The sequence below is a fragment of the Conger conger genome, chromosome 1 (genome assembly GCF_963514075.1).
Source record: "Conger conger chromosome 1, fConCon1.1, whole genome shotgun sequence".
NCBI classification, from domain to species: Eukaryota; Metazoa; Chordata; class Actinopteri; order Anguilliformes; family Congridae; genus Conger; species Conger conger.
Window position 1 is genome coordinate 21637981 of NC_083760.1, and position 27945 is coordinate 21665925.

General features: G+C 44.7%; 1 protein-coding gene across 1 annotated transcript; it reads right to left on the bottom strand.

The window, feature by feature from the left end:
* On the bottom strand, positions 1 to 27898 carry lin52 (lin-52 DREAM MuvB core complex component). Its single transcript, XM_061259725.1, has 6 exons — positions 27821 to 27898; positions 26963 to 27037; positions 26785 to 26822; positions 26572 to 26638; positions 26113 to 26196; positions 1 to 497 (listed from the first exon to the last, which is right to left on the bottom strand). The coding sequence occupies exons 1-6, from the start codon at positions 27837 to 27839 to the stop codon at positions 442 to 444; spliced, it is 339 nt and encodes a 112-aa protein (XP_061115709.1). The 5' UTR covers positions 27840 to 27898; the 3' UTR covers positions 1 to 441.
* Positions 27899 to 27945: the final 47 nt, after the last annotated feature.

Consider the following 27945-nt stretch of genomic DNA (forward strand, 5'->3'; position numbering starts at 1 on the left):
TTTTTGAGTATAAACAGTTTATTGCAGAACTCTTTTTTAAATGCAACACCATTAATGAAGCTTAAAAATAAATACAGAATATACATTTTTTTAAAAGAATAAAGTGACCCGTGATGCAAGAAGAAAGCAACTGCAACGGATCCATTTCAACCCATCATAAAACTGAGAAATGAACATACTGAACAAGGGAATTAAAGTTTGGGATCTTTTTTTTTTTAGCCCTTTTAAACAATGTTAAAGAAAACAATGTTAATAAAGTGAGAAAGGACCAAGGATGTAGTCCTTTAATACAAACAGTCTCTGTGGGGATGGGTGTGTTACGCTATTTATACCTACAGGTTTCAGAGTAATCCTCATTCAGTGTTGTGTGGCTGGTTTGTATCCCTGGATGAATGCTACTTCATTACTCCGCTGATGCGCAGGCCAACAACTTGGACGTCTTCATTTCTTGGGCTTCTCCAAGATGTTCAGGAATTTTCCTCTTGTCATTTCCCTGGCTGAAAAACACAGAGAAAAGTTTTTTAATGTCAAACTGGTACACTGCCCCATTAGCTTTTCTTCCTGAAGGTGACAGACATTTAGAGGAACTTCAATTTCACAGAACCGTTCCCAACAAGCAGCATCACTCGGATCGAGTTAGTATCATATCACAGCTCTAGAAATCATCTAATCATGAGTGACCTGATTGCAATTTAATTTCTTATTAAGTTATAAAACAGTGCGCAGTATATAAATGCCCAGATGCCTACAAAGCCAGGTAATGTGATTGCTGCCAGTTATTGGAAAAAGTCAATTATGTTCATACAATTTAAAAGTGACATTTTGATAACTGAATAAACTTTCATCCTGTTCAGCAACTAAAAAATAGTCGAGGCACCAACCACCCGGACCATTCTTTCGTAAGTTTCTTTGTTAAAACGGAGAGTTACCTAAAAATGATTGTACAAGTCTGTTTGTGAGGAAAGGAAAACGGCTGAAGCAGGTAAGCACAGGGACTAATGGGGGCTGAATAAAACACCCTCTTGTTTGGTCCGCTGTGGCAAACCAGGAGTGAAAGTCTGGTGAAACACGAGGACTGTGTGTACCAGAGGCCCAGCTGTGAGGCCATAACCCAGTGAGGGACGTGGAGAGAAACTTCCAGAAAACAAGCGTGTGGTGAGCAAGGCTAACTGCGTGTTTAAAGGGGCCAGGCTCCGAGCAGCAGGCTGTGCTTCTGCGTCGGCCAACGCCGGTAAACGGCACGACAACGGGAGGGAGGCCACGGCTACAGCCGCGTAGGGCAGAGGAATGCCTGTACATGCCCATAAGCTTCAGGACTGACAAGGGATATTGAATAGCACACTAAACACGGCTGACTACTGTGAGTTTTGCGATGTTAAATGTCACCAGGACCAAGGCTGCAGTCAATTTCCTTCCTGTTCACTTTGTGTGGACAAGAGGGTTGGCTGGGGGATCCTCCTTGAGCCGCAGGGGGTTACTAAGGATAACCCCCTGCGGCTAAGGCTGTCCCCATCAGCGCCTGCACTGCAGTGAGCATGTCAGGGGCTCAGTGTGGACACAGCCTGTGGAACACAACCATGCCTCGCTTGCAGCCATGGGCAAGGCACAGGACCCAAAATGTTTATGATTGCTGTAACGCAAACGTAGCTCACTCTGAAGAAGGGCATCTCTTATACCAGGGATTGTCAAATCACTCCAATCCCTTATTTTTCTCCTCTTTCCTTTTCTTTTCTCCTCGTCTTGCCCCTAGCTCCTCCCATCGGGAAAGGGTAGGAAGTAAAGACGGGGAAGTCAAGGAAACCTGAATTAGGCAAATTAAATGTCCTCGCTCCTTCAAACGACAGGTCAAAGCCGTGTCAGTTGCATACGTGGCAGATGCTCGGCAGATGGGGAGAGGTGGAGCCACAGGTCGATCATTTATACATCAGCTTTCCGAAAAAATGCTTCTGCGTAGGACGTTGTTGATGTTTTCTTGCTCAAAGGAAAGATTTGGGAGTTCTTAACTTCTATATCCTTGAAGGATTTAAGGGGCTGGAATATCCTTAAGGATGGCAGGTCAGTAGCAATGATAGGAAAACATTGGAGAAAGATAAATGATCAGAATGAGCCCATGGGCCGAGCACCCGGCTTTTACCCAGGAGTCAACTGGCCTAACAGTAGCACTAATTGTTCAGGTAATTACCTGGGGAAAAAAAGAAAGCCAGGGCTGTACCTGGATTTGAGGTGTAGGGATCACATTTCCCACAATCCCACAGTACAATTCCGCGACGTCCACCCCGCATGACGTCTAGTTTGGGGGAGCAATAAACTTTCCCCGTATAAGAGCAAGGCGTGCTCTTGGGATTGCCCTCTTCCTTCTTTTTCAGCGCACCCTCTTTGGCCATTCTCTTCACCTCATCTGGTCCAAGACTCGGACAGAGGCTGAACAGCACAGCGCACCACCAGGCCTACGGACACACCTAGTTTACCTCGCGGCAACTTAGTGGCCTGTAGTGAGTGGAAACTGGTGTACGCGGCCCGCTACATTAGCTCACCAACAAAGCACAGCAATGAACTTTTACGCACGGAAAAAGGACCAGCGAACATCTTTTCAGCGACCGAACGGACCAGACGACAACGCACGGCTGAGACAGAAACACCCCAGCTTTGTGCGCCTCTCCAGGACATCATTCACAGCACCATCACGGCTCTTACAAGGACAGCACGTCTTTTGGATCCAGCAATGCGTATGGACTCAAACAGGCATATCCCAGTGTTTAGTTTAGTCTTAACTGTTATTGTGAATCTGTGTTTCTATTTTTGCTTTGTCTTATCATTAGGATGTATTGAGTTAGCTGTGTATGTACGTGAATTGATTTGCCATCTTTCGCGCATATATAGAGTAAACTACGCAAGTAGTCACTCTTCTCACAGCTAACACTAACACTCCCACGTTTACCTTTCCTTTGTTCAAGGGACATGCGCGCACGCACGCACGCACGCACGCACATGCACGCACACACACCTTACCCCACTAACTTCCTTTAGTTCAACCCAATATCTGTTCTGTGTTTGTACGTTTGTTTAATAAATATATTTTATTAAACCCATTACATTATTGGCATTTGGCAGACGCTCTTATCCAGAGTGACATACAGTTGATTAGACTAAGCAGGAGACAGTCCTCCCCTGGAGCAATGCAGGGTTAAGGGCCTTGCTCAAGGGCCCAATGGCTGTGCGGATCTTATTGTGGACCATAAGAGATGAACCCTAATCTTACACAACTATTCCAGCGTAGCTCCTCACACAACCCAAGAGGTCTGCACCCTACGAGACCATACACATTCCTAGAGGACATAGTTACTGATAAGTACTGTACATATAAGGACATTACTGTACATACATGAGGGTAGAATGGGGGCTGGCATCTGCATGGAAGGCCCTTTAGAGCCTTTAATGCATGCGAGGCCACAGAGAAATGGATTAGTCCATTTACACACACGCTCATCCTCCAGGATTAGGCTTTTGGCCTTTTAGCTTATTTTCTTTTTCCCATTCCCGTGTGCAAATGATTCGCTTTTATTACCGCTGGTAGCGGTTTTATTTACAGTCACAAGGCGTTCAGGTCCCCTGCACGCACACCACCCCCCCCACCGAAAACATGCAGGCTATGTCACACAGTAACTTCATCTACAGCTGATTACAGCTGGAGCCGTATATTCACAGCCCAGACGGGTGCAAGGCATGCTGGGAGAGTTTCATGCAGTTGAGAAGGTAGGCCTTGCATACACTAGTCCTCATGTATATACCGGTCTTGCTAACTATCACCAATTAGCACATTCGAATGTTGGATGTAATAATGTGATCCTGCGGGCAGAGACCGGAAATGGCCAACAGTGTCACTGGAGGTGATCTGTCCGCTAAACACAAGAGGAACTTTAACAATCAATCAAACAGCCCCTCATTTTATACATGTTTAATACACTGCATGAAAAATAAAAAAATATATAAATATATAAACGCTACATATCCTTAAAAAATGCTAATCAAAAGAAAACATTAGTAAGCGCTCCCTAAAAGAGAAAATAAGCTACAACTTCGAGCTCACAGATGTGGATGTCATGTTTCTGAACCTGATCTGCTCATTCACTCCATGTATAAGATTACAATGCAAGGCTGCATATGATTTAATTAACAAATAATAAAATAAATGAAGGGATAGGGAAGGCACCGTGGCTGACAAGGCGGCAGTGTGGGTAGGAACTCCCATATAGCCGAGAGACGACCCCGCGTGTCTCGCACATCGTCATTTCAATAGACAATCTTAACACTTAACCTCAACTCCTCACCGTTATGGCCGTATGATTTGAGTAATCCTACTTCTTCAAACTGAAAGCCCGTAAAAAATCTTTGAATAAAGGCATTTCGCTCCCGAGTTCATTATCATAGCTCTTAAAAGTGAATGCCAAAGGACAATCATTTAAGGTGGGATAAGGTTGAAATGTTTTATCTACCACGATGTAGCTTCTTATCAGGACACCTGTGCTTCAGCTCCAAAGTTTCTTTATCTGCATTGTCTGGAAGCTGCTTTTTCAACCTTGGATTAATAACTGAACCTGCCCCCTCCCCCCCCTCCCGCCCCCAGTCCTCCACCCTCTCCAACCAATTGGAATTGTTTATTAATGCAGAGCGCGTATTTAATTTGCAAGACGTCAGACAGGGAGGTAATTTATACAAACATCTGTTCATTTTTTGACTCACAAAACAACATCACACGCAGCCCACTGCTTCCAAAGTGACAGAGCACATATCAGCTTGTCCGGAGGCAGCCAGGGGTGTGTGTGTGTGTGTGTGTGTGTGTGCGCGCGTTTGTGTGTGTGTGTGTGTGTGTGTGTGTGTGTGTGTGTGTGTGTGTGTGTGTGTGTGTGTGCGCGAGTGCGAGTGTGAATGTGAGTATGAGTATTTCTCTATGAAGGACAGCAGGGGTGGAATCTAAGTAGACAGTGAAGACTGTATATCAGTTGAATTTTGTCCCGTGAAGTACACTTGGGCCAGAGGTGCACACTTGGGCCTAAAGACTGAGACGGTCTTTAAAAACCAGACCCGGTCACAGACACTGAAAACGTTCAGCGGCTCAGCCAGCCGTGTTCCGGCCCTCTCAGCTAGCTCCCCTGCTCACAACAGCGCCCCACGCAGGCTAATTAACATATGCAAGAAGGTAGCGCAATCAAATCAGCGGGTGTCTTACCTGCTCCGGTGGCGCGAAGTAGGCGTCTCTCATTAAAATGGGTCTGTATTTTGGCTGGTTGTCAGTTGGGAAAAAAAAGGTTTAAAAAAAACACCCCGCCAGGAAAGGCGTGCCGTGCATACTCATCTCAATTAGGCGCGTGGATGATAGGAGAGGAAAGACCTACACCGAGGCCTTGTCGCGCTCACCGCCTCATCCGAACGCGTTCGCTGGGATCCAGGGAGGGATGGCACTCTGCCAGTGTTCCCATCCTCCCATGCCTGAACACTGATCCCTGATGCGCAGGCAAGGTTGTGAGACACGGGGAACAGCTCGCTGGGAGCAACCGAACACGGTGTGTACAAGCTTCCTGGAGCCCGCCGACCCCAAAGCAACAAGCACAACAACCAGGCCCGCCGAAAACAAACTCTTCTGGAACTACCGCCCCCCCCGGACGGCGTCGACAACAGGGGCGAAGCGGACTGACAGCAGAAACTTCTCGCCGACCCTGGAGACGACTCATCCAACGGGTACAGTAATGGCTCTTTGTTTCGGAGAATAAGCCCACTGTGCACATTCAACGTGGCAAGCAAAAATCTCGAAACTCACAAAAGGTAGCTTATCCCTCCCCCACACCACCGACCCTACCCGAAACAGGCACGATAGCCAGCTTCCAGTATAAAATTTTGAGAGAAATTGCATTTGCGGTCGGTCACAGATACAGCGGTTTTAAGTGAAGGATGCATATGGACTGAGAAACTGGAACAATATCTGTCCTTATAGAACAGAGAAATTTGAGAAGAGTGTGTTTCCGAGTGCGTGTTTGAGTATGTGTGCATACACAACAGAGACGCAAGCCCTCCAACAGAAGCCCAGGTCTACATCCAAAAGTGGACCCTCTTGTTGAAACTATACAAATATAAGCAATGCATAATTCACAGTATGCCAATTTGCTATAAGCAGTTCCATGCACCCAGCATTTAAAATGCAGTGAAATGCTTTTAATTATGGTCAACAAGCAAACAATACAATGATCAAATATATTTGGTCAGAATGATAATGGACTAACAATTGTTAAGCCGGAAGAAGTTACATTTCCTTGCATCCCCTAATAAATATTTTTGAAGGACTATACAGAAGAGAACAGGAATGCATCCCAACAACATGAAGAGCGCTTCTACATTGCTATGCTCGTAAACAGGTTTTAAAACACTGTGGTGTGAGAAACAAATATTTTCACTATGACAGATGCACGTCTCTCAGACCTTGTGCTCGGAAGCTAATGTGCATTTCTGGTTTTAATTCCAATTAAGTTCTAATTAGGCTTGATCAAGCAGTTAATTGAAAACTGATCTTGATTAGACATCACTTAGAAAGTATTAGCTGTTAGCTCTTTATTAGATATTAGTTGCTGGAAATGCATCTGTTCAATGGGAGGACATAAATAAAGATGTTTCTGTCAATTCCATTAATTTCAAGCCCTTCAACAAATTAATTGTAGACCAGCATTCAACTTTATTTATGTACAGTAATTAGTCGTTAAATGGGTCTTGAGCAAGTAATTGAAAAACGGCAACTAATCAAGCTTGTGACAACTGCGTCGAGTTTGTTCAGCGGTCAGATAGTCGTTAATTTGACATCTTAGTTACTAGCTTTACACAAGTATAAATGCACATAAACCAAATTAATACACTACCCTGTGAATTCAAATAAGTTTGCACCTAGTCCTGTGAGCCTGTGTGATCGTTAGCCAACTTTTTAAAACTCTCTGCTCAGTGTACACTGTACGACACATTTTATGTTTATATCATGTTCACGCGTCTAAATATCTGCGGAGGCATATTTGCATTTAGCGCATGCGTCAACCTCCAAAACCCTTCTTATGAAGAAGCCAATTTTGAAGGAGTGGGAAGCCACCGGGCAGACGATCCTTATCTGAGAATCCATCTATTCCCATTTCTCATCTCTACATTCAAGACAAAGTGGAGTTACACGGGTAAGGCGGAAACCCCGCTTCGCTCCCAGCGGTAACGTCGGCGGGCGTCTGCGGAAAGGGCCGGTAACGTCGCCGAGCGTGCGCGGAAAGGCTGTCGGCGCGGGACAGGGGGAGGGAAGGGTGCTCGCCGAAAGGGTTACCCGTCCCCTCCTGGCACGGCTAATGAAAAAGCAAACAGGTTTGTAATTTAGATGAGCCGCCGCGTGCGGAATGCTAATGCGGCTACACGGCGCAGGCCGCTTCACCTTGAAGTGTCCATCATCAGGTTAAACATGATGCTAATTGGATTCAGATTGATTAATCTGGCTCCGCACTGTCTATTCGAATAACGCTTAACGAAATAATCACGGCCCCCGGACAGCCTCGGCGAGCCTTAAAAGGAATGAAACCATCAGAATCAAGTGAGATGAAATGAATTAGGGCGACCCGTAATTATTTTTGCCCAGATATCATTTTCGTATTGGGAGGAATTACAGCCGCCGAACTGAAGGAGGTACTTTAACTTTATTTACTTTTCGAAGTACTCATTATGACTTCGCAGGTCATGGAGCGGGTTGGGGGGTTGGGGGGTTGGGGGTGTATACACCCAAGATGAGGCATTTTTCAGTAAACTTGGTACAAAGATTTTTTTAAATGCCCTCACTCCACAGGATTACTTTGCCAAGTAATTTCCATAAATCCTTTACTCAAGTTAAGGACGAATTTATTCTGGCCAAATATATACGGGCCGTCATGTTATAATGTGGAAAAAAAAAAAACATTTCATTACAGCAGAAATGTTACACAAGTGACTTAAGTTGTTACACTTCCACACTCGTGATGAAAGCTGAAGTCAAACGGCTTTCAGCTGGACTGAATCACACAGTGGATGTTGGTATTAAACGCGGGAACATTTTAATTATGTGGAAAAGTGCATTTTAAGACAGGGATTTATTGTTATTGTTCGGTATGTCACGCCAAGGGCTCTCTAAATGATTCATGAAATACATTAGACAGTAAAGATATTTCCATCACTATCATTAATTCTTTTTTTTTAATTGCTTGAAAAAAGCAGTACATTTTCAAATCTGCTATAAACATGAGGAAACAAACAGCAATAATTTCTCTTCTTTTTTTTTTGCCACATAACTGCAAACATCCTGGATTCGAACTGAATATGAACAAGATTACAAGACTGGAATGATATATACTAAGATATGCTCATTGCCATTAACCACCAATGACCCCTTTAGAGCCATTTACCCACAACACCCCTGCTGCCATTACCCACTGAGAGAATTACTTCAGAAAAAAGGCTATCAGTCAGCAGGCTGCCAACCACAGTGGGGGCGTAATACATGCACGATGAGAGATTGAGAAGTTCTTTCATCGAGGCTTTGTACATACGACTTCAACTCTAACGGAGTCTGAACTGACCACGCTCAGCACAGCCCAATAAACATGCAGTGGGGCTTTGAGATGCGTTTAGTAATGCGCTAACTGTTCTAAGTGATAGCAAATTCCACCTGAACACAGCAGGACTTCTGGAAGCTTTGTGAAGCTCAGCCAACCGCTGCAACGGTCCACTGCTATTGTTGTTGTCGGCTAACACTCGGATGGAGATGGGGGGTTAATGAAAACCTATGCTAAATCGCTTCTCTGGCTCGCTCACTCACCACTGCTTATTTATTGTAATGTAGGTTGCATGACATGGTCCAAAGTTACCTCCAAATGTGCATCTGTAGATCTAGTACGCTACACTACATAATACACACGGCATAGGTTAGAAACCCACCACAATGACAAGAGTGTTGACAAGTACCTGGTCTGACCAGTCGTAATATAGCTTCTCCCTGACATGGTATGGGCCAAACTGGAGCATGGAGACTTGAAGTGGGGAATTGGGCCCGTTTTGAAGTCGAGCACGGAGCATCGTTCTCCTCCAGCACTCCACCATGGTGCTCTCAGGGGGACCACTGCGGCTTCCACTCCCCAGACGATTGCCACTGAGCCGTCCGTTTCCTAATCCCAGATTTATCTTGCTGATTTCTTTGCTAACTGCTCGTTAAACGGGCCGCTGGTTTCTGGAGGATTGGGGGGGGGGGGGTTGACAGGAGGAACCTCTGTCCCAGCTGCTCTCTCTCTCTCTCTTCCCCCCTCGCCCCCTCCCCTTGGCCCAGACAATGAGGAAGTGATGCCCTGCTCCACCATCTCCCCCGGGATCTCCACCAGCAATCGCCCTTCTGCTCCGGTCATTAATTAGTTTTCAATTTATCCTCAATTTCCTCCTGCTATGAAAGTAAAATGATGTGCATTGTGAGAGTCAGATTGAAATGTGCGATAAAGACGAGGGTCCATCCTCGTCCTGACCTCTGAAACACACAGACGCGCGTGTGCGCGCGCGCGCACACACACACACACACACAGACACCCCCGATCTGGAAGCATGCACACAGGCGAGTGTAGACTAATGCACAAAGACAGGCATACACACTCATAGCTGTTCAGAAAAACTTTACCACACAAATGTGTGTGTATGCCCAGGGAAACCCACACACAGACACACACTCAAAGAAACAGGCATGAGTGTGTGCATGTATGTGCGCACACACACACACACACACACACACACACACACAATCCATCTCAGGCCACGGGAAATCGATACTGATTAGCGGGAGGGCGAGATTTGTTTAGTTGATTAGAAAGGTCAATTACTAATTCTGTACTTAGTTAATCAGCAGCTTGTTACTGCCGCCATCCATACTGAATGATGGGTTATAGATTCTGCGGCGCATGCCTTTTTATTTTTGTTTGAGATTTACCTCTTTACTGATGTCCATAAAAGTGACTGCTATGGATGGAATGAGAAGTGACCCCAGCCAGCCCACCTCCTGATCAGTCAGGACGTGATGGTGGTGCCACACACACCGACAGAAGGTCTCAGGTCAATTTACCTTAACTGATAAATATCGATGGTATCGTTAAGATTTTGCCGATACAAGTGTTAAAATGGTATTGGCGCATAAACAGAGCCGGAACCGATATTTCCTTTAAAATTAAGAGCAAACGGCAACATGAAAGAAGGTCTTTTTTCTTGCTAAGGCAATATTGAACAATTTGCTTTAATTGATTACATTTTACTTTATACTTACAATTTATACTGTTTCACTTCTGGAATTTTGACAGAATGCAACTTTAGCCGGCTTGCTATTGGTGCCTGCTGTCACTGACAGTGTTAAGTGTAACGTTAGCTAGTGAAGATGTGCGGCACCAAATACTGTGTTGTGATTCAGTTCGGTAGGTACTGGTCGTATGGGAACTGCTGATATAGTGGTAACAGGTTTTGGCACCTGTTGATAAAACCAAATCAACCAAACTGGAAGGCATCCAAAGCTAGCTTCTGATTTTGATCAAGATTTGCATTGTCTTGCATTCATTTTTTAAACACAAAAATGAGAAATTAGCGGCCTGGTTATTTCACACAGTAAAATGTTATCCTTTCCATAGCATTTTATCATTGCATTCCAGCTTGTGATGTTTTGTATAGGCTGCCTCATTCATTACATGAGTTGTATTTCTGGGAGTTTAATACACAGCTGAAATGACTATCAAAACAAAATGACCGATTGCGACTCAAGCCATTCTGAAGCTTGTGAAAGAAATTAGTCGATGTTAGTTCCAGATTAAAGTACCAGAACTATTTCCAATGTGGTCAAGTAGGCTTCAGAAAAAACATCATCAGTCCAATGGCCCTGTTTCTCCACCTAACCATAGTGAGATCGGTAAGTATTACATTTTTTTGTTGTTTTCGCTCTGTACACCAGCAAACAAACAGTTGAAATAAAACATTGTTAATCACTGGTTAGATGTGGACATTTTTATGTTCATATTGGGTGAACCATGTTGGAATTATAGCCCTGTTTATACATAGTCCCCCCCCACAATTTTAGGGGACCAAAAGTTATTTGGCAAATTAACACAAACTGACAAAGCCATTATATGCAATATTTCTTTGCAAATCCATTGCGATTAATGACTGGTCTACGACCCAAAGATATCACCCGATGCGTGGTATCTTCCCCAATGATGCTCTGTCAGGCCTGTACTGTAGCCCTCTTCAGCTCCCGCTTGTTTTGGCGGCTATTTGCCTTCAGGCTGGTCTTAAACAAGTGAAATGCATGCTCAATTGGATTGAGTTCAGGTGATTGACTTGGCCAGTAAAGAACATTCGACTTTTTGACCGAAAAACTTGATTGCTTTGGCTGTCTGTTTTGGGTCATTTGTCTGCTGCATGATGAAGCATCGTCCAATCAAATTTGATGCATTTGCTTGAATCTGAGCAGACAAGATGACATCCTGCTGTCGATGTCAGTAGTGACATCAATGCACACAAGAGAGCCAGTTCCAGTGGCAGCCATACGTGCCCAAGACATGACACTACCTCCACCATGTTTGACAGATGGTGGTATGCTTTGGATCATGAGCTGTTAATTTTTTTTTCCCCTCCAGACTTTCCTCTTTCCATCACTCTGGTACATGTTGATCTTCGTCTCATCTGGCCATAACAATTTGTTCCAGAAGGCATTTTAATGTTCAATGTAACCTGGCCATTCAATTTTTGAGGTTTGCCAGGGGTTTGCATCTTATGGTGAACCCTCTGAGGTTATGCTGGCATAGTCTTCTCTTGATGGTCGTCTTTGACACATCTATGGACAGTGTCAAAGTTAAAGGGATTTTTCTTTCCCATTCAAATAATGTTTCTCTCATCCACTACACTGGTCTTCCGTGGTCTACCAGGTTATTTGCCATTTTTGAGCTCACCAGTGTGTTCTTGGTTCTTAACAATGTACCAAACAGTGATTGATTTATTCAGATTTTTTAGCCTAATGAAGAATTGATACTTCTTTGTTCCTTATGTAGGGACAACAGACTCCAAATGCAGATGGCACTCAACACTAAAGCTCTTTTATGCATGAACTAATGATGAAACTTAACGCACCTGTCCAAGAAACATTTGAGCAGCCAATTGTCCAATTACTTTTGATCCCATAAAATTGGGGGGACTATGTATGAAAACGGCTACAATTCCATCAGCTTAGGACATGCTGTTCCTGCTCAACACTTAACATTAAGCTGTGTTTAATACAGTGCTCATGTTCAGTTGCGTGTAGGGGTGCAAGGATACATTGTGATCTGGATCAGTCCAAAGGACTGCGATCGATACAATTGATACAAAGTGCAAAGATCGATCCATATCTTTACAAATCATAGTAAAATACTTAAATGTCCACAATCTTAAACGCTGCCAATATCATTGCTTACTTTTTCGACTCAACCTCATCATCAATCGCTCTTGTGCCGTTTCCTTCTGTTAAACATGACGTCAGTACGTTTTTGTTGTATCTGTACATTGGAATAGGATTGGGTTAACAGGATCATATAGATTGTTTCTTACAATATAATTTTGGATCATATAGTACAATTTGAGATATTTTAAAATATTGAACCGTTTCCTCACAAATCAAATTGGTATCCTATTGTGGTGAAGCCTGAGGTTTACAAACCTAGTTGGAGCAGTAAAATCAGGAGCTCAAGAGCAAGAAAAGGGAAAATAGTTTTTTGTCTGAAACCCTGGTCTGGCTGTAGCCTTGCTCAACCTTGCCTTTGAATAGCCTTACTGTAATCTTACTGTAGCATTTCAGTGGCCTTACAGTAGCCTTGCTGTAGCTTTTGAGTAGCCTGACAGTAGCCTTGCTGTAGCTTTTGAGTAGCCTTATTGCAACCTTGCCCTTCTCCAGTTGAGGGTAGATGGCAAAGACTCTGACTCTCTCTGAACTGCAGCTCGGATTAGTAATTCCATCCCTCTCTCTCTCGGATTGCTGCTGGCCAGGTATCTGAAGACCGGATTACCTAAAAACATCACTCTGTTGCTCTGCATCGGATTAGCAGTGTAATGAGAAATACCTTCTATGGCTGCATAGGCCAGTTTGTTGAAATGTATTCACGACAACGGTCTTCCATGCTTAACGGTTTCCATTTCAAATATGTAAGTCTATCAAATTTTCCCATACTAGCCTCAAAACACCATTATAAGAGTGGAATACATTGTGCGCATGTGCATATATACTATTTAGTTGCAAGGGTGACCTGTTAACTGAAATAAAGATGCTAACTAGCTGAGGCTGCTCCTGAATCTGCTAAAGGTGGATCCATTTTGGCTCTAGAATGACCACCCAGGCCAATTGGAGCAGCCTTTTTTTCTTGACTGCCCTAATGCAGTTTCATTAAGCTCAAACAGACTGTAATCCTACCCCTGTTTCTCCACTTAAACCGCCACAGTGTGTCATTACTGTGTGTAATCTTTATTTAATGGATTTAACATCCATTCTCTCTGCCTCACTCCTCTGGGACTGGGGGGCGGGGGAGCGTGCTCAGAGAGGATGGAACCCCCCCGCTCCGCCACCAAAATACCACTTCCAGTCCCCGTACAAACCACCCCCTACACACAGTCACACACACTTACACACGCGCACACACCCATACCTGACACTCGTGTTTGTGTTCAAAATTCAATTACCCACTTATTGATACTTCACAGGGATATTTAAGATGCGGACACGGGTAATGATTTCCCAAGGGGGCCACTGGCTCCTCTTTATATCCCAGCTCTCCTCCGCCTATCCCCCGCCCCCAACCCCACCCCACGACACAAACACCCCCCGCCCCCCCAACCCCCCCCCAACCCACTACCGACGAGGCACCATCTTCCCCGGACGCGCACGCAGACGTTTGCACATGTGCGGCCGCACGCCCACCAGCCAAGCCGACGCGGTCGTGCGCAAACACGCAACCTCACCCCCCCCATCGCAGCTCAACCCCGTTTCTGAGCCGTCCTTATTAATAGGCAATCAGTCAAAATTCATTCATTAAAAAAAAAAAAAAAAAACCCAGAAAGACTTTGCCCGGGCACCGCGATTAGCTAGGAAAGAATATCCCATGAATTCCTAATTTATTTATGCAAATGATGTGTCATTTCAGATCTGCTCAAAGAGTCAGTGGGCAGGAAAAAGACAGCAGTGTGTGAAAGTTCCCCCCCTCCCTCCCTCCCTACCCAAGCCAGGCCTGTTGCAGAGACGTGCGATAGACCCGCTTCTACTGAGCTGCCTGGCTTGCTCTTCAGAATCAATTTAGAGTCCCTGAACACAATGGCCACTCCAGTGCTCCGTTCATTTAACTCAACAGCATCTGCCAGTGGCGAGACACCAGTGGCTGCTATCAGTGCAGCTCGAAGCTAATCTCTTAAAGACCTCCTTGTGTTTAAAGGCATAAACACAAGTGGCTTAAAGAAACGGATAAAAGGTTGCTGTTGCTCTTCCTGAAAAGTAAAAGTAAAAGAAATTGGAACTATAAAAAACGTCTTTAAAATAAATTAACTCTTGGTTGGATGATATAGACTTATGCGGACTAATAGCTTGTCACAGGCCATTACTGTAAATCCAAATACTATTCGTGGGCTCAGAGTAAAGTTTGACCACATACATTTAATGTACAATTGGAATTGTAGGCCTATGTTTTGCACTCATCGCACTGCTACATTGAGTTATTTTCCATAAAGATGATTTTGGAAATTCCTGACTATGATCATTTCCCTAATGCAGTAAAAGCCATTCCTGTGGGTGGGAAGTGGGGTGACAAGCGACCCGTTCCTCCATTTCCTGCCATTTTCAAGTAAACCAACTCCACCTCTAAAAAAAGAAGAACGAGGCGGGTGTCTATTTAACCCGAACGCAAAACACCGGGAAAGTATTCTTATCAAATATTTCCATGCGAATTGAGGCGCGAAAAAAAAAAAGAAACGCTTTTCGTTTAATATTTCCCATACTAAACGAAAACAGCCCCGTTTTCCATTATGCGCGGAGGGGGAAATATCCCAGGCGCCTATTTATCTTAAGCGCGGGGCCATCAGGCGGAGTCCTCTCCCCCTCGCGGAGGGGCTGTCAGAGGGAGCACTTCATAACCGCCCGCCCGGGCGGCCGGGGGGCCTGGTGATGGATCGACGGCGGCGCGTCGCCGGGGCAGGTCGCCGCGGAGATGCAATCATATTCAGCCGCGCCGCGCGCTTAATAAGGCGGGAATTGATCCCGGGGAGAAGGCTGGTGACATGGCCGCCGTGACTGGTGGGCCATTAGGAGCTGTCAGGCCTGACCTTCAGGTGGGAGGCAGATGGGTGGCTGTTCGGAGGGGAGGGGAGGGGAGGGGAGGGGGGTGTCCCGGCCCTGTTTGAGGGGTGGAGTGCCGGGTGTGGTGGGCTGGGTGTGGGTGGAGTGAAAACCCAGTGAATCAGGGCCAATGATGGTATGATACAATGGTGTGAGGGTTAGACAAGGGACAAGCTCTGAGCTCAGCTTTACCACAATGGCTACGCTAATAACTCATGCACACTGGCTGTGGGTGTTACCGGCAACTTGATTATAATACAGAATTTTATGTATTTTAAGTTAACCTTTATTTAGCCAGGAAGGTCATATTGAGATGACATTACAGTCATTTAGCAGGTGCTCTTATCCAGAGCGACGTACAATAGAGTACAAATCAGAACTAGGGGCAAGAGCGTTGGAGACCCTAGAGGAAAGTACAGTATCAAGTCCTAGATTGACCGCATAGATAAAACTTGAACCCTTGAGGAGTACACTAACTTCCCAAGTAGCATACAATGGTTGGCAGCTAGCATACCACGAAAACTAAAATAATTATACACAAGGGCAATTATAACCGAGATACAATTTCTCTTCCGAAATTATAACCAAGATAGAATCTCTCTTCGTCCAGGGAGTCCTGGTCAATAGAAATAATAATCATCATAGAATAATGTAGTTATTACTTATTCAATAATAATGATTAGATGACTCATATTCATCTGCGAGTTGCAGTACGTAGTTATTGAAGCTTTTCACATTTAACACGTCATCCATTACAGGCCACATGCTAGGCTATAGTCAGATATGCCTCTTCACTTTGATACTGTATCACTCGAGCACACAAACGATGATATAGAGAACAGACAAAAATGTCACCTTTTCCCACAGCCTAATCGGATGCAATGCGTCTTTTAAAGTCAGCAATGTTTATTACAAACTTAATTTTTTTAGTTTTATTCGCTCTATAACAATACAATCAAATTGCAGAGAAAAGATCATAAATGTTAGGAGTTACGCCTCAAAGCTGTTAGGTCATACCTCAGTCAATTACAGATAAAGCGAGAACCAGTGTCACATCGGTGTCCGATCTGGATTTTTGGCTCGGCCCTACAGCAAAGGGACCACACAAATCAACCACCTGTTAAAGCGCTGAAATAGTAAATATGCCGTGCAACTGTATCCGACATTGAGGAAAGTCTCCCGGCTACCTCTGGTATCGCAGGAGAGATTACAGGAGCCGACGTTGTGCTGCGGGCACTACATCTTATCATGAAAACGCGGCTAATAAGCAGAGCTACATCATCGGCCCATTGATCCGCCTGACCGGGCTGCTCGGCACAAATCAGGCCGGAATCGGAGAGACGAGAGGGCGGGGGCGGTGGGGGGGGCGAGGGAGGGGTGCTGCACTAATAGGCAGCAGGTTGTGAAGCCCACGGGTGTGTTAGGACAGCGTGCCCTGGGGCTGTCCCCAGGGAACACTCCCTGTTCAATTACCTTCAATAACAGCGCTTATCAGTCTTGTCCCCCTCCCCCCCCCCGGGGGACGGGGGGGGGTCTTGATGGCGGGGCCTGACGGCCCGTGCCGGGGACATTCATCATGGAGCCGAGCAGCTGGGGCCCCGAGGACAGGCACGCGTCCGGGGGACCCCCGGGGGACGGTGAGGGGACGCGGGACGCAGGTGAGGGAGGGGGTCCCGGGGGGGCCCCGGTTTAGTGGGGGGTCTTAATGCTGCCGTCACCCCCACCTGTGTGCCCGCAGAGGATTGGACACGGATAGGCGGAAGCTTTGAGGCCAAACACAGTCTTTAGTGCAGTGGTCTCCAGGCCTGGTCCTGAAGAGCTACAGGGTCTGCTGGTTTTTGTTGTTACTCTGCACTAAATTAAGCAATTAAAGTAGTTGATTACAGTTAACTCACCTCCCCTGGTTACCTGGGTCTCAACAGGGCGCTGATTTTAAGGAGTAAACAAAAAAAGCACACCCAGAAGCTCTCCAGGACCAGGGTTGGAGAGCACTGCTTTAGTGTAACCACAATCACATGTAAAAAACATTTTCAAGCATATTTTCTTTTGCTGTTTATCTGACTTATTCATAGGGAAAGCCGCCCACTTGAATGAGTTCTGGTTCTGGTATTTTAGCCAGACAACAGCTACTCTCCGTCAAAGGTGCGCTGACCATTGAAACTAGTACATTTGAAAAGGAATCAAATTGCATCGGTTAGTTTACATGCACGCTGCACGAGTATTACCGTGCAAATGTGTTTAACGTACCGCGTGGCGTACGGGAGGCGCACAGTGACATACCGCAAGATCCAACAAACCTGGAAATGCTCGAAGCGCCGCTTCAATAAAACTTTACTAGAAGCAATTACTTCCAGAGCCAGGTGTTCAATCTGTGGACCGCGGCGCTGCAGTCGAGGTGTGACAAAATGTGCTCGGGCTGAATATCCACCCACAGGCAAGCAAGCCCAGAGCAGAGGCATCGGGCAAATTCTGTGAAGGGGGAAGTCGGTTATGACAGGGATTAACTTTTGCGCTTATTATTTTTTCACTGCAGCATGCTACATGCAGAATTAGATTCTAAATAACGACGGTTGCGCAGTCCCTACCCAGAAACCGATGTCTGCTACAGTTTGTAATAGCACTAGCAGTGTTATTGCAACAACACTGGAGAGCCAGTGGGTTACAGTAGAGTTATTACAATAACATTGGAGAGCCAGTGGGGTACAGTAGTGTTATTACAATAACATTGGAGAGCCAGTGGGGTACAGTAGTGTTATTACAATAACATTGGAGAGCCAGTGGATTACAGTCGTGTTATTGCAACAACATTGGAGAGCCAGTGGGTTACAGTAGTGCTATTACGATAACACTGGAGAGCCAGTGGGTTACAGTAGTGCTATTACAATAACACTGGAGAGCCAGTGGGTTACAGTAGTGCTATTACAATAACATTGGAGAGCCAGTGGGTTACAGTAGTGCTATTACAATAACATTGGAGAGCCAGTGGGTTACAGTAGTGCTATTACAATAACACTGGAGAGCCAGTGGGTTACAGTAGTGCTATTACAATAACATTGGAGAGCCAGTGGATTACAGCAATACATGCTGATCCAATGCATGCTGATGATGTGTCAAGCACAACACAACCACTTTAGAGTTTCAGCATAACTTCATCGGTGCATGTCAAATCTCGAGCTGAAGCTCCATGCAAATCTGTAGGCAAGCTAGCACACTGCGACCTAATTTTATGACGGGAATTCGTACACTCGTGCTTTGAGATGTGTGCGACCACAAGTCCACTTGTCCATTATTACCCTGGGAGAAAGACAGTCGCAGTACCAGCACTGAACCGGCTGGGATTTGACACCAGAGGAGTTATCAGAGGGACAGGGTGGTTTGGTTTCTTTGGTCAATATATTTGAATCCTTTGCTGTTAAAAGTTATTTAGGAAAAAATGTACATTTACTGAAGCGGAGATAAGCACCAAGCTCAGGGGAATATGGACAGAGCCCTGCCCCGGACTGTAACCACCAATCTGGTGCTTCAGAGTATATAGCGGTGTATGGTGGTTAAGATAAATGACAAGGTTGGTGGTTCAATCCCTGGTGTAGCCACAATAACAGCACAGCTGTTAACCCCACATTGCTCCAGGGGGGATCATTCCCTGCTTAGTCTAATCAACTGTAAGTCGCTTTGGATAAATGTAATAACATCTTTTGAATAATGTAATAAGAGTAGCCGGGGAGCAACTCGTGGCTGGATGTTACCCGCTCTGCTCGGGCGGAGTCGCACCCCGGGAGAGGACGGAACCTGCCCCCCGCGTGCCCTCGTCCTCCCTGATGGGGCTGTGCTCATTAACCCGCTCAAGTGTTTGATGGTCCGAGCGTTTGAGCGGGGCAGTAAATCGAGGCCCCGCCCTGCCCCGCTCTCCTGTCTCATTTAAGGGCCGTAAAGAACGCCGGGCGTGATGAAAAAGTGGCCGAGATTTACAGGGCCTCCCCAGACAGCTGGGAGAAGGAGAAAATTAAACTCCGGCACATTAAAGAGGAGCCATTAAACGCTGCTCTATGCCTCTGTGTGGACTAATAATAGTGTAAGGCCCTCTGGAGGCGCAGGACACGGCGGAGGAAAAAAAGCGAACGTTATTGTCATTTTTGATGGGACGCTCGCTCTGCTTTTTACCAGGGGGCGATGAAGACCCCGCGCGCCAAAGCAGATGTGAAAATGTACGCCTGACTTTAAAAAACGCGGCGCAGGATTCGGGTTTCGCTTCTCGTGAAAAAGGCATTTCATTACGCGTCGTGCATATTTCAGAATCGCTGGGCGTGACGCACTCACGCGATTCATATTAGACAGGTTGTCTTCTTAACCAAGGACGTCCGCTGAGGTTTGAGCTTGTGGATACTGTTAGAGTTACTCCACTGAGAGTGAGGGTCACAGTGTCCTCCTGAGAGCAATGTGACGGTGGTGCCAGCTGAGAGAATAAGAAACACTCCACCTACCTCTCAATGTGCTTTTCTATGCGGTTCCAGGGTGAAGGGACACAGGACATAAAATTCCTACATCTTACTTAAAATGGCTGGCTTTAAATACTCCTTTATTCAAACAACTCATACCCACTATCCTGATATGAGCCTTTGTGTGCAGACAGTAGGGCTGCTGACTACAAATCCCATCTACCCTGTGACTGGGACCCCTGGCACAGACTGTTGGACAAAGCTCAGTCATTAAACCCATTTCCCTTAAGGGGATGTATTGGGCACCTACAGGAAAATGTCCTGGGGATGTCTCGATAAACAATTATATCCATAGATTTTCAAAATCAATGCTCTAACAAAGTTAATGGCACAAATTTGCTCTGCGTTTGAGGTGTAATGTTACAGCAAGGGCAGTCAGCATTTGGACAGTGGTAAATTCTTGTAATTCTTGTGTTGTACTTTTGGCTTTGTAATTGTTGGCCGTTCGATTTTTGGAATATAGTTGCAGGATGTGCTTTCCTGGTTACTGCGTGGACGTTCCTGTGTACCTGGGGCTATCTTCCTGGTCCGTTCCGTAATAATGAAAAAAGATTTACAGAGAAAAGAGGAGAGCATGACATCACCGCAGGGCTCATAATGGGACTCCGTGTGTGCTAGCCCGCTACGGCTCTCCCCCTGCCCTGTAGCTCAGCGCTTGTGTGCTACTGCTCTCCCCCTGCCCTGCAGCCCAGCGCTAGCGTGCGACGGCTCTCCCCCTGCCCTACAGCCCAGCGCTAGCGTGCGACGGCTCTCCCCCTGCCCTGTAGCCCAGCGCTTGTGTGCTACTGCTCTCCCCCTGCCCTACAGCCCAGCGCTAGCGTGCGACGGCTCTCCCCCTGCCCTACAGCCCAGCGCTAGTGTGCGACGGCTCTCCCCCTGCCCTACAGCCCAGCGCTAGCGTGCGACGGCTCTCCCCCTGCCCTACAGCCCAGCGCTAGCGTGCGACGGCTCTCCCCCTGCCCTACAGCCCAGCGCTAGCGTGCGACGGCTCTCCCCCTGCCCTACAGCCCAGCGCTAGCGTGCGACGGCTCTCCCCCTGCCCTACAGCCCAGCGCTAGCGTGCGACGGCTCTCCCCCTGCCCTACAGCCCAGCGCTAGCGTGCGACGGCTCTCCCCCTGCCCTGCAGCCCAGCGCAAGCATGCTACGGCTCTCCCCCTGCCCTGCAGCCCAGCGCTAGCGTGCGACGGCTCTCCCCCTGCCCTGCAGCCCAGCGCTAGCGTGCGACGGCTCTCCCCCTGCCCTGCAGCCCAGCGCAAGCATGCTACGGCTCTCCCCCTGCCCTGCAGCCCAGCGCTAGCGTGCGACGGCTCTCCCCCTGCCCTGCAGCCCAGCGCAAGCATGCTACGGCTCTCCCCCTGCCCTGGAGCCCAGCGCTAGCGTGCGACGGCTCTCCCCCAGCCCTGCAGCCCAGCTCTAGCGTGCTACGGCTCTCCCCCAGCCCTGCAGCCCAGCTCTAGCGTGCTACGGCTCTCCACTCAGACCGGCTGCTATTGGCCACATCACACGGCTTATCCTTCCCCGGCTCACATGGACATGTAATCTCTGTGTACTGAGACTTATGTAAACCAACAGCCACACACTTCTAAAAGCGCTGCACCCACCCTGTCTACAGCTCTTACACTCACACACATAAGCGCATGTTCAGACGCACACACATATTCACACGCACACAGGGATGTCTAATAGTTGTCTGCATTTCATATAGTATGATTGAATAGTACCGGTGTCATTTCTGAAGTGAGGGAAAAACATGGACTAAGCAAAGCTGGACAGGGATTGTTTGGACTTTTTCAGTCAGTTAAAGTGGGTGTAGAAGGAGGTTAGATTAACACTAACACAATTAGACAAGCCCGAACTAAGCCTAAGCAAGAGAATAACTTCCGGTCAGTAGCACAATCACCACTCCAAAAGCGAAAGCAGCCTTTGGACATTAACTTTTGTTAACGTCTTGCATGCAATGCAACAGAATGTCCTCAAATTTTCAAACATGTAAAATGAGTGGCCCCATTTGGACCATGAATTAAAATGTTAGATTTACTTCAACACAGAAACTGTACCTTTCCTGTACAACATTTTCATGTAATGTATTATAATAAATGCCTTTCCAAGGAAGTAATTTTCATCCACTAAATACAAGGAAGTTGCAGTAACACTGTATGGAGACTGAGATAGCCATTTCAGAACATGGATGTTGATTTCACCTAACCATTTCTACATGGATTTTGATGTATGGAGCCATTGCCCTGCTGGACAATCTACCTACGACCAAGTCTCAGCTTCCGAGCAGAAAAAAAAAAAAACAGATTTTCTACCAAAATATTCTGGTACTTTGTTGAATTTATTATTGCCATTTATCTGATATTGTGCCCCTGTACCACTAGCAGCAAAACATCAATAACCCACCTCCATATTTGACAGTAGGTATGAGGTGACTGTCCTTGTATGCATTCCTCTTTTGCCACCAAACATATTGTTCCACTGATGTCTTTTTGAGACTTGGTGACCAAAAGATGACACCAAACTCTGCTATTCTTTAACTGTGATCCTAGGATTATTTACCATCTTCCTCACCATCCGTTGGGACAACATGCACTTGTGTCCTGAACCAATCCATGTTTTATACCTTTTTATTTTTGCCCGTACAGCTCTAAATGGCATGTTTAACTAATAACCAGACTTGTGATGGTAAATTACCATCTGCCTCTTCTGAATTGAAAGTGATTTAGCTTTTCCCATGCTGATAGATGACAAAGGGACTTTTCATGCTTCTTACCTCATTTTATACTCTAGTGAAACTGGAAATGAAGGCATGACAAAATATAGTTCCTTGAGACTTAGATTAACTAAAAATATATTGCCAATTTCACTTTAGTTTTATTTACAATTGGTATGGGAGCCAATGATTATGGGCTCCCATACCAATTATGATTATCAGGGGAAAAAAACATGAGAGTAAATGTATTGAATAGAAGTGTACATTTTTCTCATATGGTAAATGGCTGGCATTTATATAGCACCTTTATCCAAAGCGCTGTACAATTGATGCTTCTCATTCACCCATTCATACACACACTCATACACCAACGGCGATTAGCTGCCATGCAAGGCGCCAACCAGCTCGTCAGAAGAATTTGGGGGTTAGGTGTCTTGCTCAGGGACACTTTGACACAGCCCGTGCGGGGGATCGAACCGGCAACCCTCCGACTGCCAGACGACTGCTCTTACTGCCTGAGCCATGTCACCCCCATATGTTTGAACAGATAGATTATTATCTGTATTGTTAATTATATACTGCCATTCTTCTTATGGTTGCCAATAATTCTGGGGCCCACTGTATATCTGTTAGGCTTGTGCAATCAGCCACAAAACAGACAATATTAAACTTTTTGTAGAGCTGACATTTTCTGCCATTATTAACAGACACCAAAATGTAAAAGATGCCAGTTAAAGCTTCTCACATTTTATAGAGGGTTTCTATTGATATCATGATCCAACAACAAAATGAAATAAAATAAATAAAAAATACAAAATTGTTGTCAACTTTGTTTTCATCACCTATATTATACTAAATTGAGTGGTGATTGTGCCACAGGTGCCAGTGAAACAACGTCAGAAACTCAATCATCCTTTAATTGGATGGCAAACCCAGGACCATGAAGGCCAGATTCAACACCGGATACCACCTGAAATCTTACCCCCAATTAATGACCTTGCATACACAGTTAAGAGGGGAACATGAATGAAAACCATCATGGTAATCTTTAGACTGAGCTCCTTTGCATAGGTTCCAGAGATTAATAATTTTCTTTTAATGAGACAATATTCACAGCTACCAAACCTTTAACAGTAGAAAGCTATGAGGAAAGCCTCTGTAAGCCACTATATGCACATAGGACCGGATTAGCAAATACATCCAGCTACCTAAGTGTTTATTTTGATTAACTGACTTCAATCTGACAAGTGAATACTCCCTTAAAAAAGGACATTACTCTTACATTGCCCCTAATGACAGCTTCCTAGAATTCCCACGCAGAATCCAATGACATTAATCTACATGTGGAGCACTTTAGCCTATGCAATTACAAGTGTTTCAGTGGCTTTTCTGCATTCCCTATTATACCACAAGTCAACAGGAGTGAATACAGAAACAGTTACACAGTTAAGGAATTGCTATTAACCATCACTGATTTCTACTTCCCTGGTAGAGTAAATCCTTGACAAATCATGTTTGGCATAATCCTTCCCAGAACAAGCCTGGTTTAATCATCCCTTCTTGATGGAATTTTACAAATCTGCAGTGAGCTCTCTGCTGGGGGTGCAGTCCCCTCTCGCCATCAGCAAGCTCACGCTCCGCTTGTATCAGACAGAGTCCCCCGGCTTCTGCGACTTTACACCGACAACCACAAACCGCAGACACATTGGGAGCCCAACACTTTTTCCAGACAAAAGAGTGGGAGCTAAATCCAGAAATCTGACTGGCACGCAAATGCATCATTAGTGAAAATATCTTAAATCAATGTAACTTTCGGGAGGATTCTGCCATCCCCCCTGCCAAAAAAACGGAATTACCACAAAGTATGCGTAATATGCGAGAAACATTTAAACCATTCTAAATATAGTAACACAGGTTTTCAGATTACAACTTTGCAGCTAACAGCACTTTACTTATTCAAAAAGTGTATTACAGTCTGTACCAATTGTCCTTAAAGGCCATTTTCTCAGTGAGAAGTTACATAGCCGTGAAAATCTGAGACAGTTGTCTCTCTCTACTCCACAATATCTGGAACTATGAATGCTGGAAAGCAAATCCAGCCATGTTCAAATCCCAGGCATGTTTGAGGAATTTAGAATGTATACTTATGAACAAGTTAATATTTGTCCATAGAATGCAGTCTGCATGAAAAAAAAAATCACATAACCACATAGTATGACATCTTTACAATGTACTTAAATATTGGAACTCATTAGAAGTAGCAGAAAAATAATATTATCCCTGTGTAATGAAACTAAATTCCATAAGCTCATATCGCTAAGCCCAGCTTCAGATATGAAATATACAGTGGGTCATACACAATGTGGTCAACCCAACACCCAAAATCTATACACAACAGAGCCCATACTAAATGCTATTAACCTCTCTGACAACTTCCTACAATTTGTTCAAGGGATAGAACATGAATTGGGTAGTTTAAGGTCGTTATAAATTTGACTAGGCTGAACTGTAAAAAAAAAAAAAAAAAAACCTGTTACTGTCTACTAACATTAAAAACAACTCCAATTTTACACAGCCTTTGACTGGATAGTCAGTTAGGCTAACAGCACCACTCAGAGGCCATCAGCGGAATAACATGCAATATAATGCAGGGAGAAGTAAGCTTTAGTTGTGTTGAACTGTTCCCTCTAATCTGAATAAACTGGCAATAAATAAATAATTAAATAAGGCCATATACCCAATCAAACAGCCCCTACACCTTAAAATATATAAAAAGAGAAAAGATTACCAAATAGAAATGAAAGGAAATACACATGACATTTATGGCGAAAACAAGAGCTCTTGCCTATTTTTCTGTACTTTTTGTGATTTATTTTTGGCTCTTTTGGATTGTAACTGTCAACCTTAACTCAGCTGTTGAGAGCCCCTGTTAAGTGGTGAAGCGGAGCGCTGATTCTATTAGCAGGGGCGCACAACTTCAGTCCTGGAGGGCTAGATTTTTGTTCAAACCAATTAAGATCTTACCTTAGTTTTACTTGCCTGAAAGCTCTATAAACTATGTGGGTTCACTCTTATACTTGAACACAGTAAAATCTTTATGTGCAGTCTGCGGCAGTAGCTGGTGCTTATACAAAAGCCAGTTCAAGACTTTTTTTTTTTTTTTTTTAAACCTGTCATGATTTCATCAGTTCTCTGTGGTTTTCAACAACTCTGCCATTACTGTGCCGTGACTTTAGCTTGTCCATGAAAAACAGCCAGCCTTAAGAATGAGCACAGGAATGACCCGAGAGTGTGCACATACAGAGCACACACACATTAGAATGTCTCAAAGGCAAAAGCTTGTAGCTTCCATCCAAACCACATCCTCTCCTCTAATTATCAGACTGAATAAGCTTTGAGACCACAGTGATTATGGGGACCATTTGAGGTTGATCTGTATAAAGGTAATGATTCCTCTCTAATAACAGGTTTCACACTGAGAAAGACGACCGAAACTTACACTCCTCCAGACCAAGCTGATAGGCCAGATTCTGCAGTCCTTTCACCTTCTCCATCAGGTTTGCTGTGGTCAAGCTGCCCAGTTCTAAGCACAGCAATGAAGCAAGGGTCATGTGTTGTCTCGTTCTTTGACTTTAACAAAAGCTCATAATTATGGCTACGTTCATAATTTACTGAGGTGTATATCTGCTTTGACTGCAGTAATGGGATATAAAGACTTTCCCTGCAAATTTCTCTTTCAAAATGGAATCATTATACACTCTTAAGTAAAGACTGTTCATGTATTTAAATGTCACTTGCATATTTTTTCAAAAAAATAAGCTTACATTGGCAAGTTTTAAATAAAGCATTCTTCTTTAAATAAGATTTTAAAGAATATCTATGTATATGTACAATTTATTTACAATCTGAAAGCAATTACACTCACATTATGCAAACCTAAAATACGCACAGATCTTACCTTTTAACATTTCGATGTCGTCGTTTTCCAGTTCAGCCATCCACTTAGGGGGAGAGTTTGTAATCGGCTGCAAAATTGAAGCAAGAGCCATATGAGATCATAAAGATGTCATGCATCTGCCTATTTTCACCCAAAGGAAAAATGACAAGATATCTCTGACAAATTCATCCAGCAATGTAATATAAATGGGATATATGTATGTAAAACACTCACACTTTTAAAAGAGGCAGCAAATTCTGCAACTCCAGGCACTGCAAGAACATTGTACACACGGATCAGACATTTACTGGAAATGGATGGCGACAAATGAAAATGCAAGAAATGAGTGGTAGAATCAAATAAATAGCCTGTGCAGAGGATATGCTGCACTAGAGTTGAGTGCACAGCTTACATTGCTCTGGCCAGAGATCAGGTGATGCTCTGTCGAGCTTCTCGAAGCTCAACAAGGAAGACTCAAATTCGTCACCTGTGAAAACACCACAAAGCCAATTTAAAACAGTCAATTGTTTTCACTGCAATCTTTATGCAAAAGTGGACCACTTACACGGATGAATGGCAAAGCTCACTACATTGATATTTTTATTTTTTCAAAATTGTACGACACATATTTCAACGAGGTGACATTTTCCAGCTTCATTAAATTATTTAATATTAGTTGGTTAGCTCCAGTTAACAATTGATACTGAATTAGCAGTACTTGCTAGCTAGCCAAACCAAATCTGCAGTGATCAGTATCCAGCAAAATGTAATGTAACGTAAGCAATAAACTGCTGTCTGCGTGTGTGCGGTAGATTATATTTAACGCTGGCTAATTAGTCAGCTAGTTTACAATCCTTCATAGTCCACACAAGTTTTAAGCTTCGTATTGCAAGTGCAACTAATTTGTACAGTGTATTTTACTACACGAAGCTTAAAACTGATTTAGACAATGTGAATGATTGTAAGCTAGCTGACTAGCCAGTATAATTACTCAACCACTTAAATCTGTTAAACATCAATCCCTTGCAAGGCAAATTGACACGCGAACTTTACAGCCGTTCTTCTAGCTAACTCAGCTAGCCAACGTTGTTCAATGTTGCTAGCTTCATAAAATATAAAAATAAAGCTTCGAAATTGTGATAGTAAAACATTTTTGTTGAAAGCTCGGTCTTAAAGCTTAATACGGAATATGAATACAGCTGAAAGTCCAAAGGTTTTCTACAAAGCATATATTGCTAGAACACACAATAAAACAGGAATTAGAATTTACCTCCACTTGGAGACGCCATCTTAACAACAATGCCATGTGACGCTGTGCAACCAATTGATAGACAGTACTTCAGGATTGGCTGCTACTCCCAGAAGGTCCTCCCAGAGCGAGAGTTGCGTCAACTC

Coding starts and splice junctions, on each gene's coding strand:
- lin52 (XM_061259725.1), bottom strand. Junction 26,197..26,571: donor CGACATCGAAATGTTAAAAG/GTAAGATCTGTG, acceptor TGCTGTGCTTAG/AACTGGGCAGCTTGACCACA. Junction 498..26,112: donor TCAGCTTGGTCTGGAGGAGT/GTAAGTTTCGGT, acceptor TGTGTTTTTCAG/CCAGGGAAATGACAAGAGGA.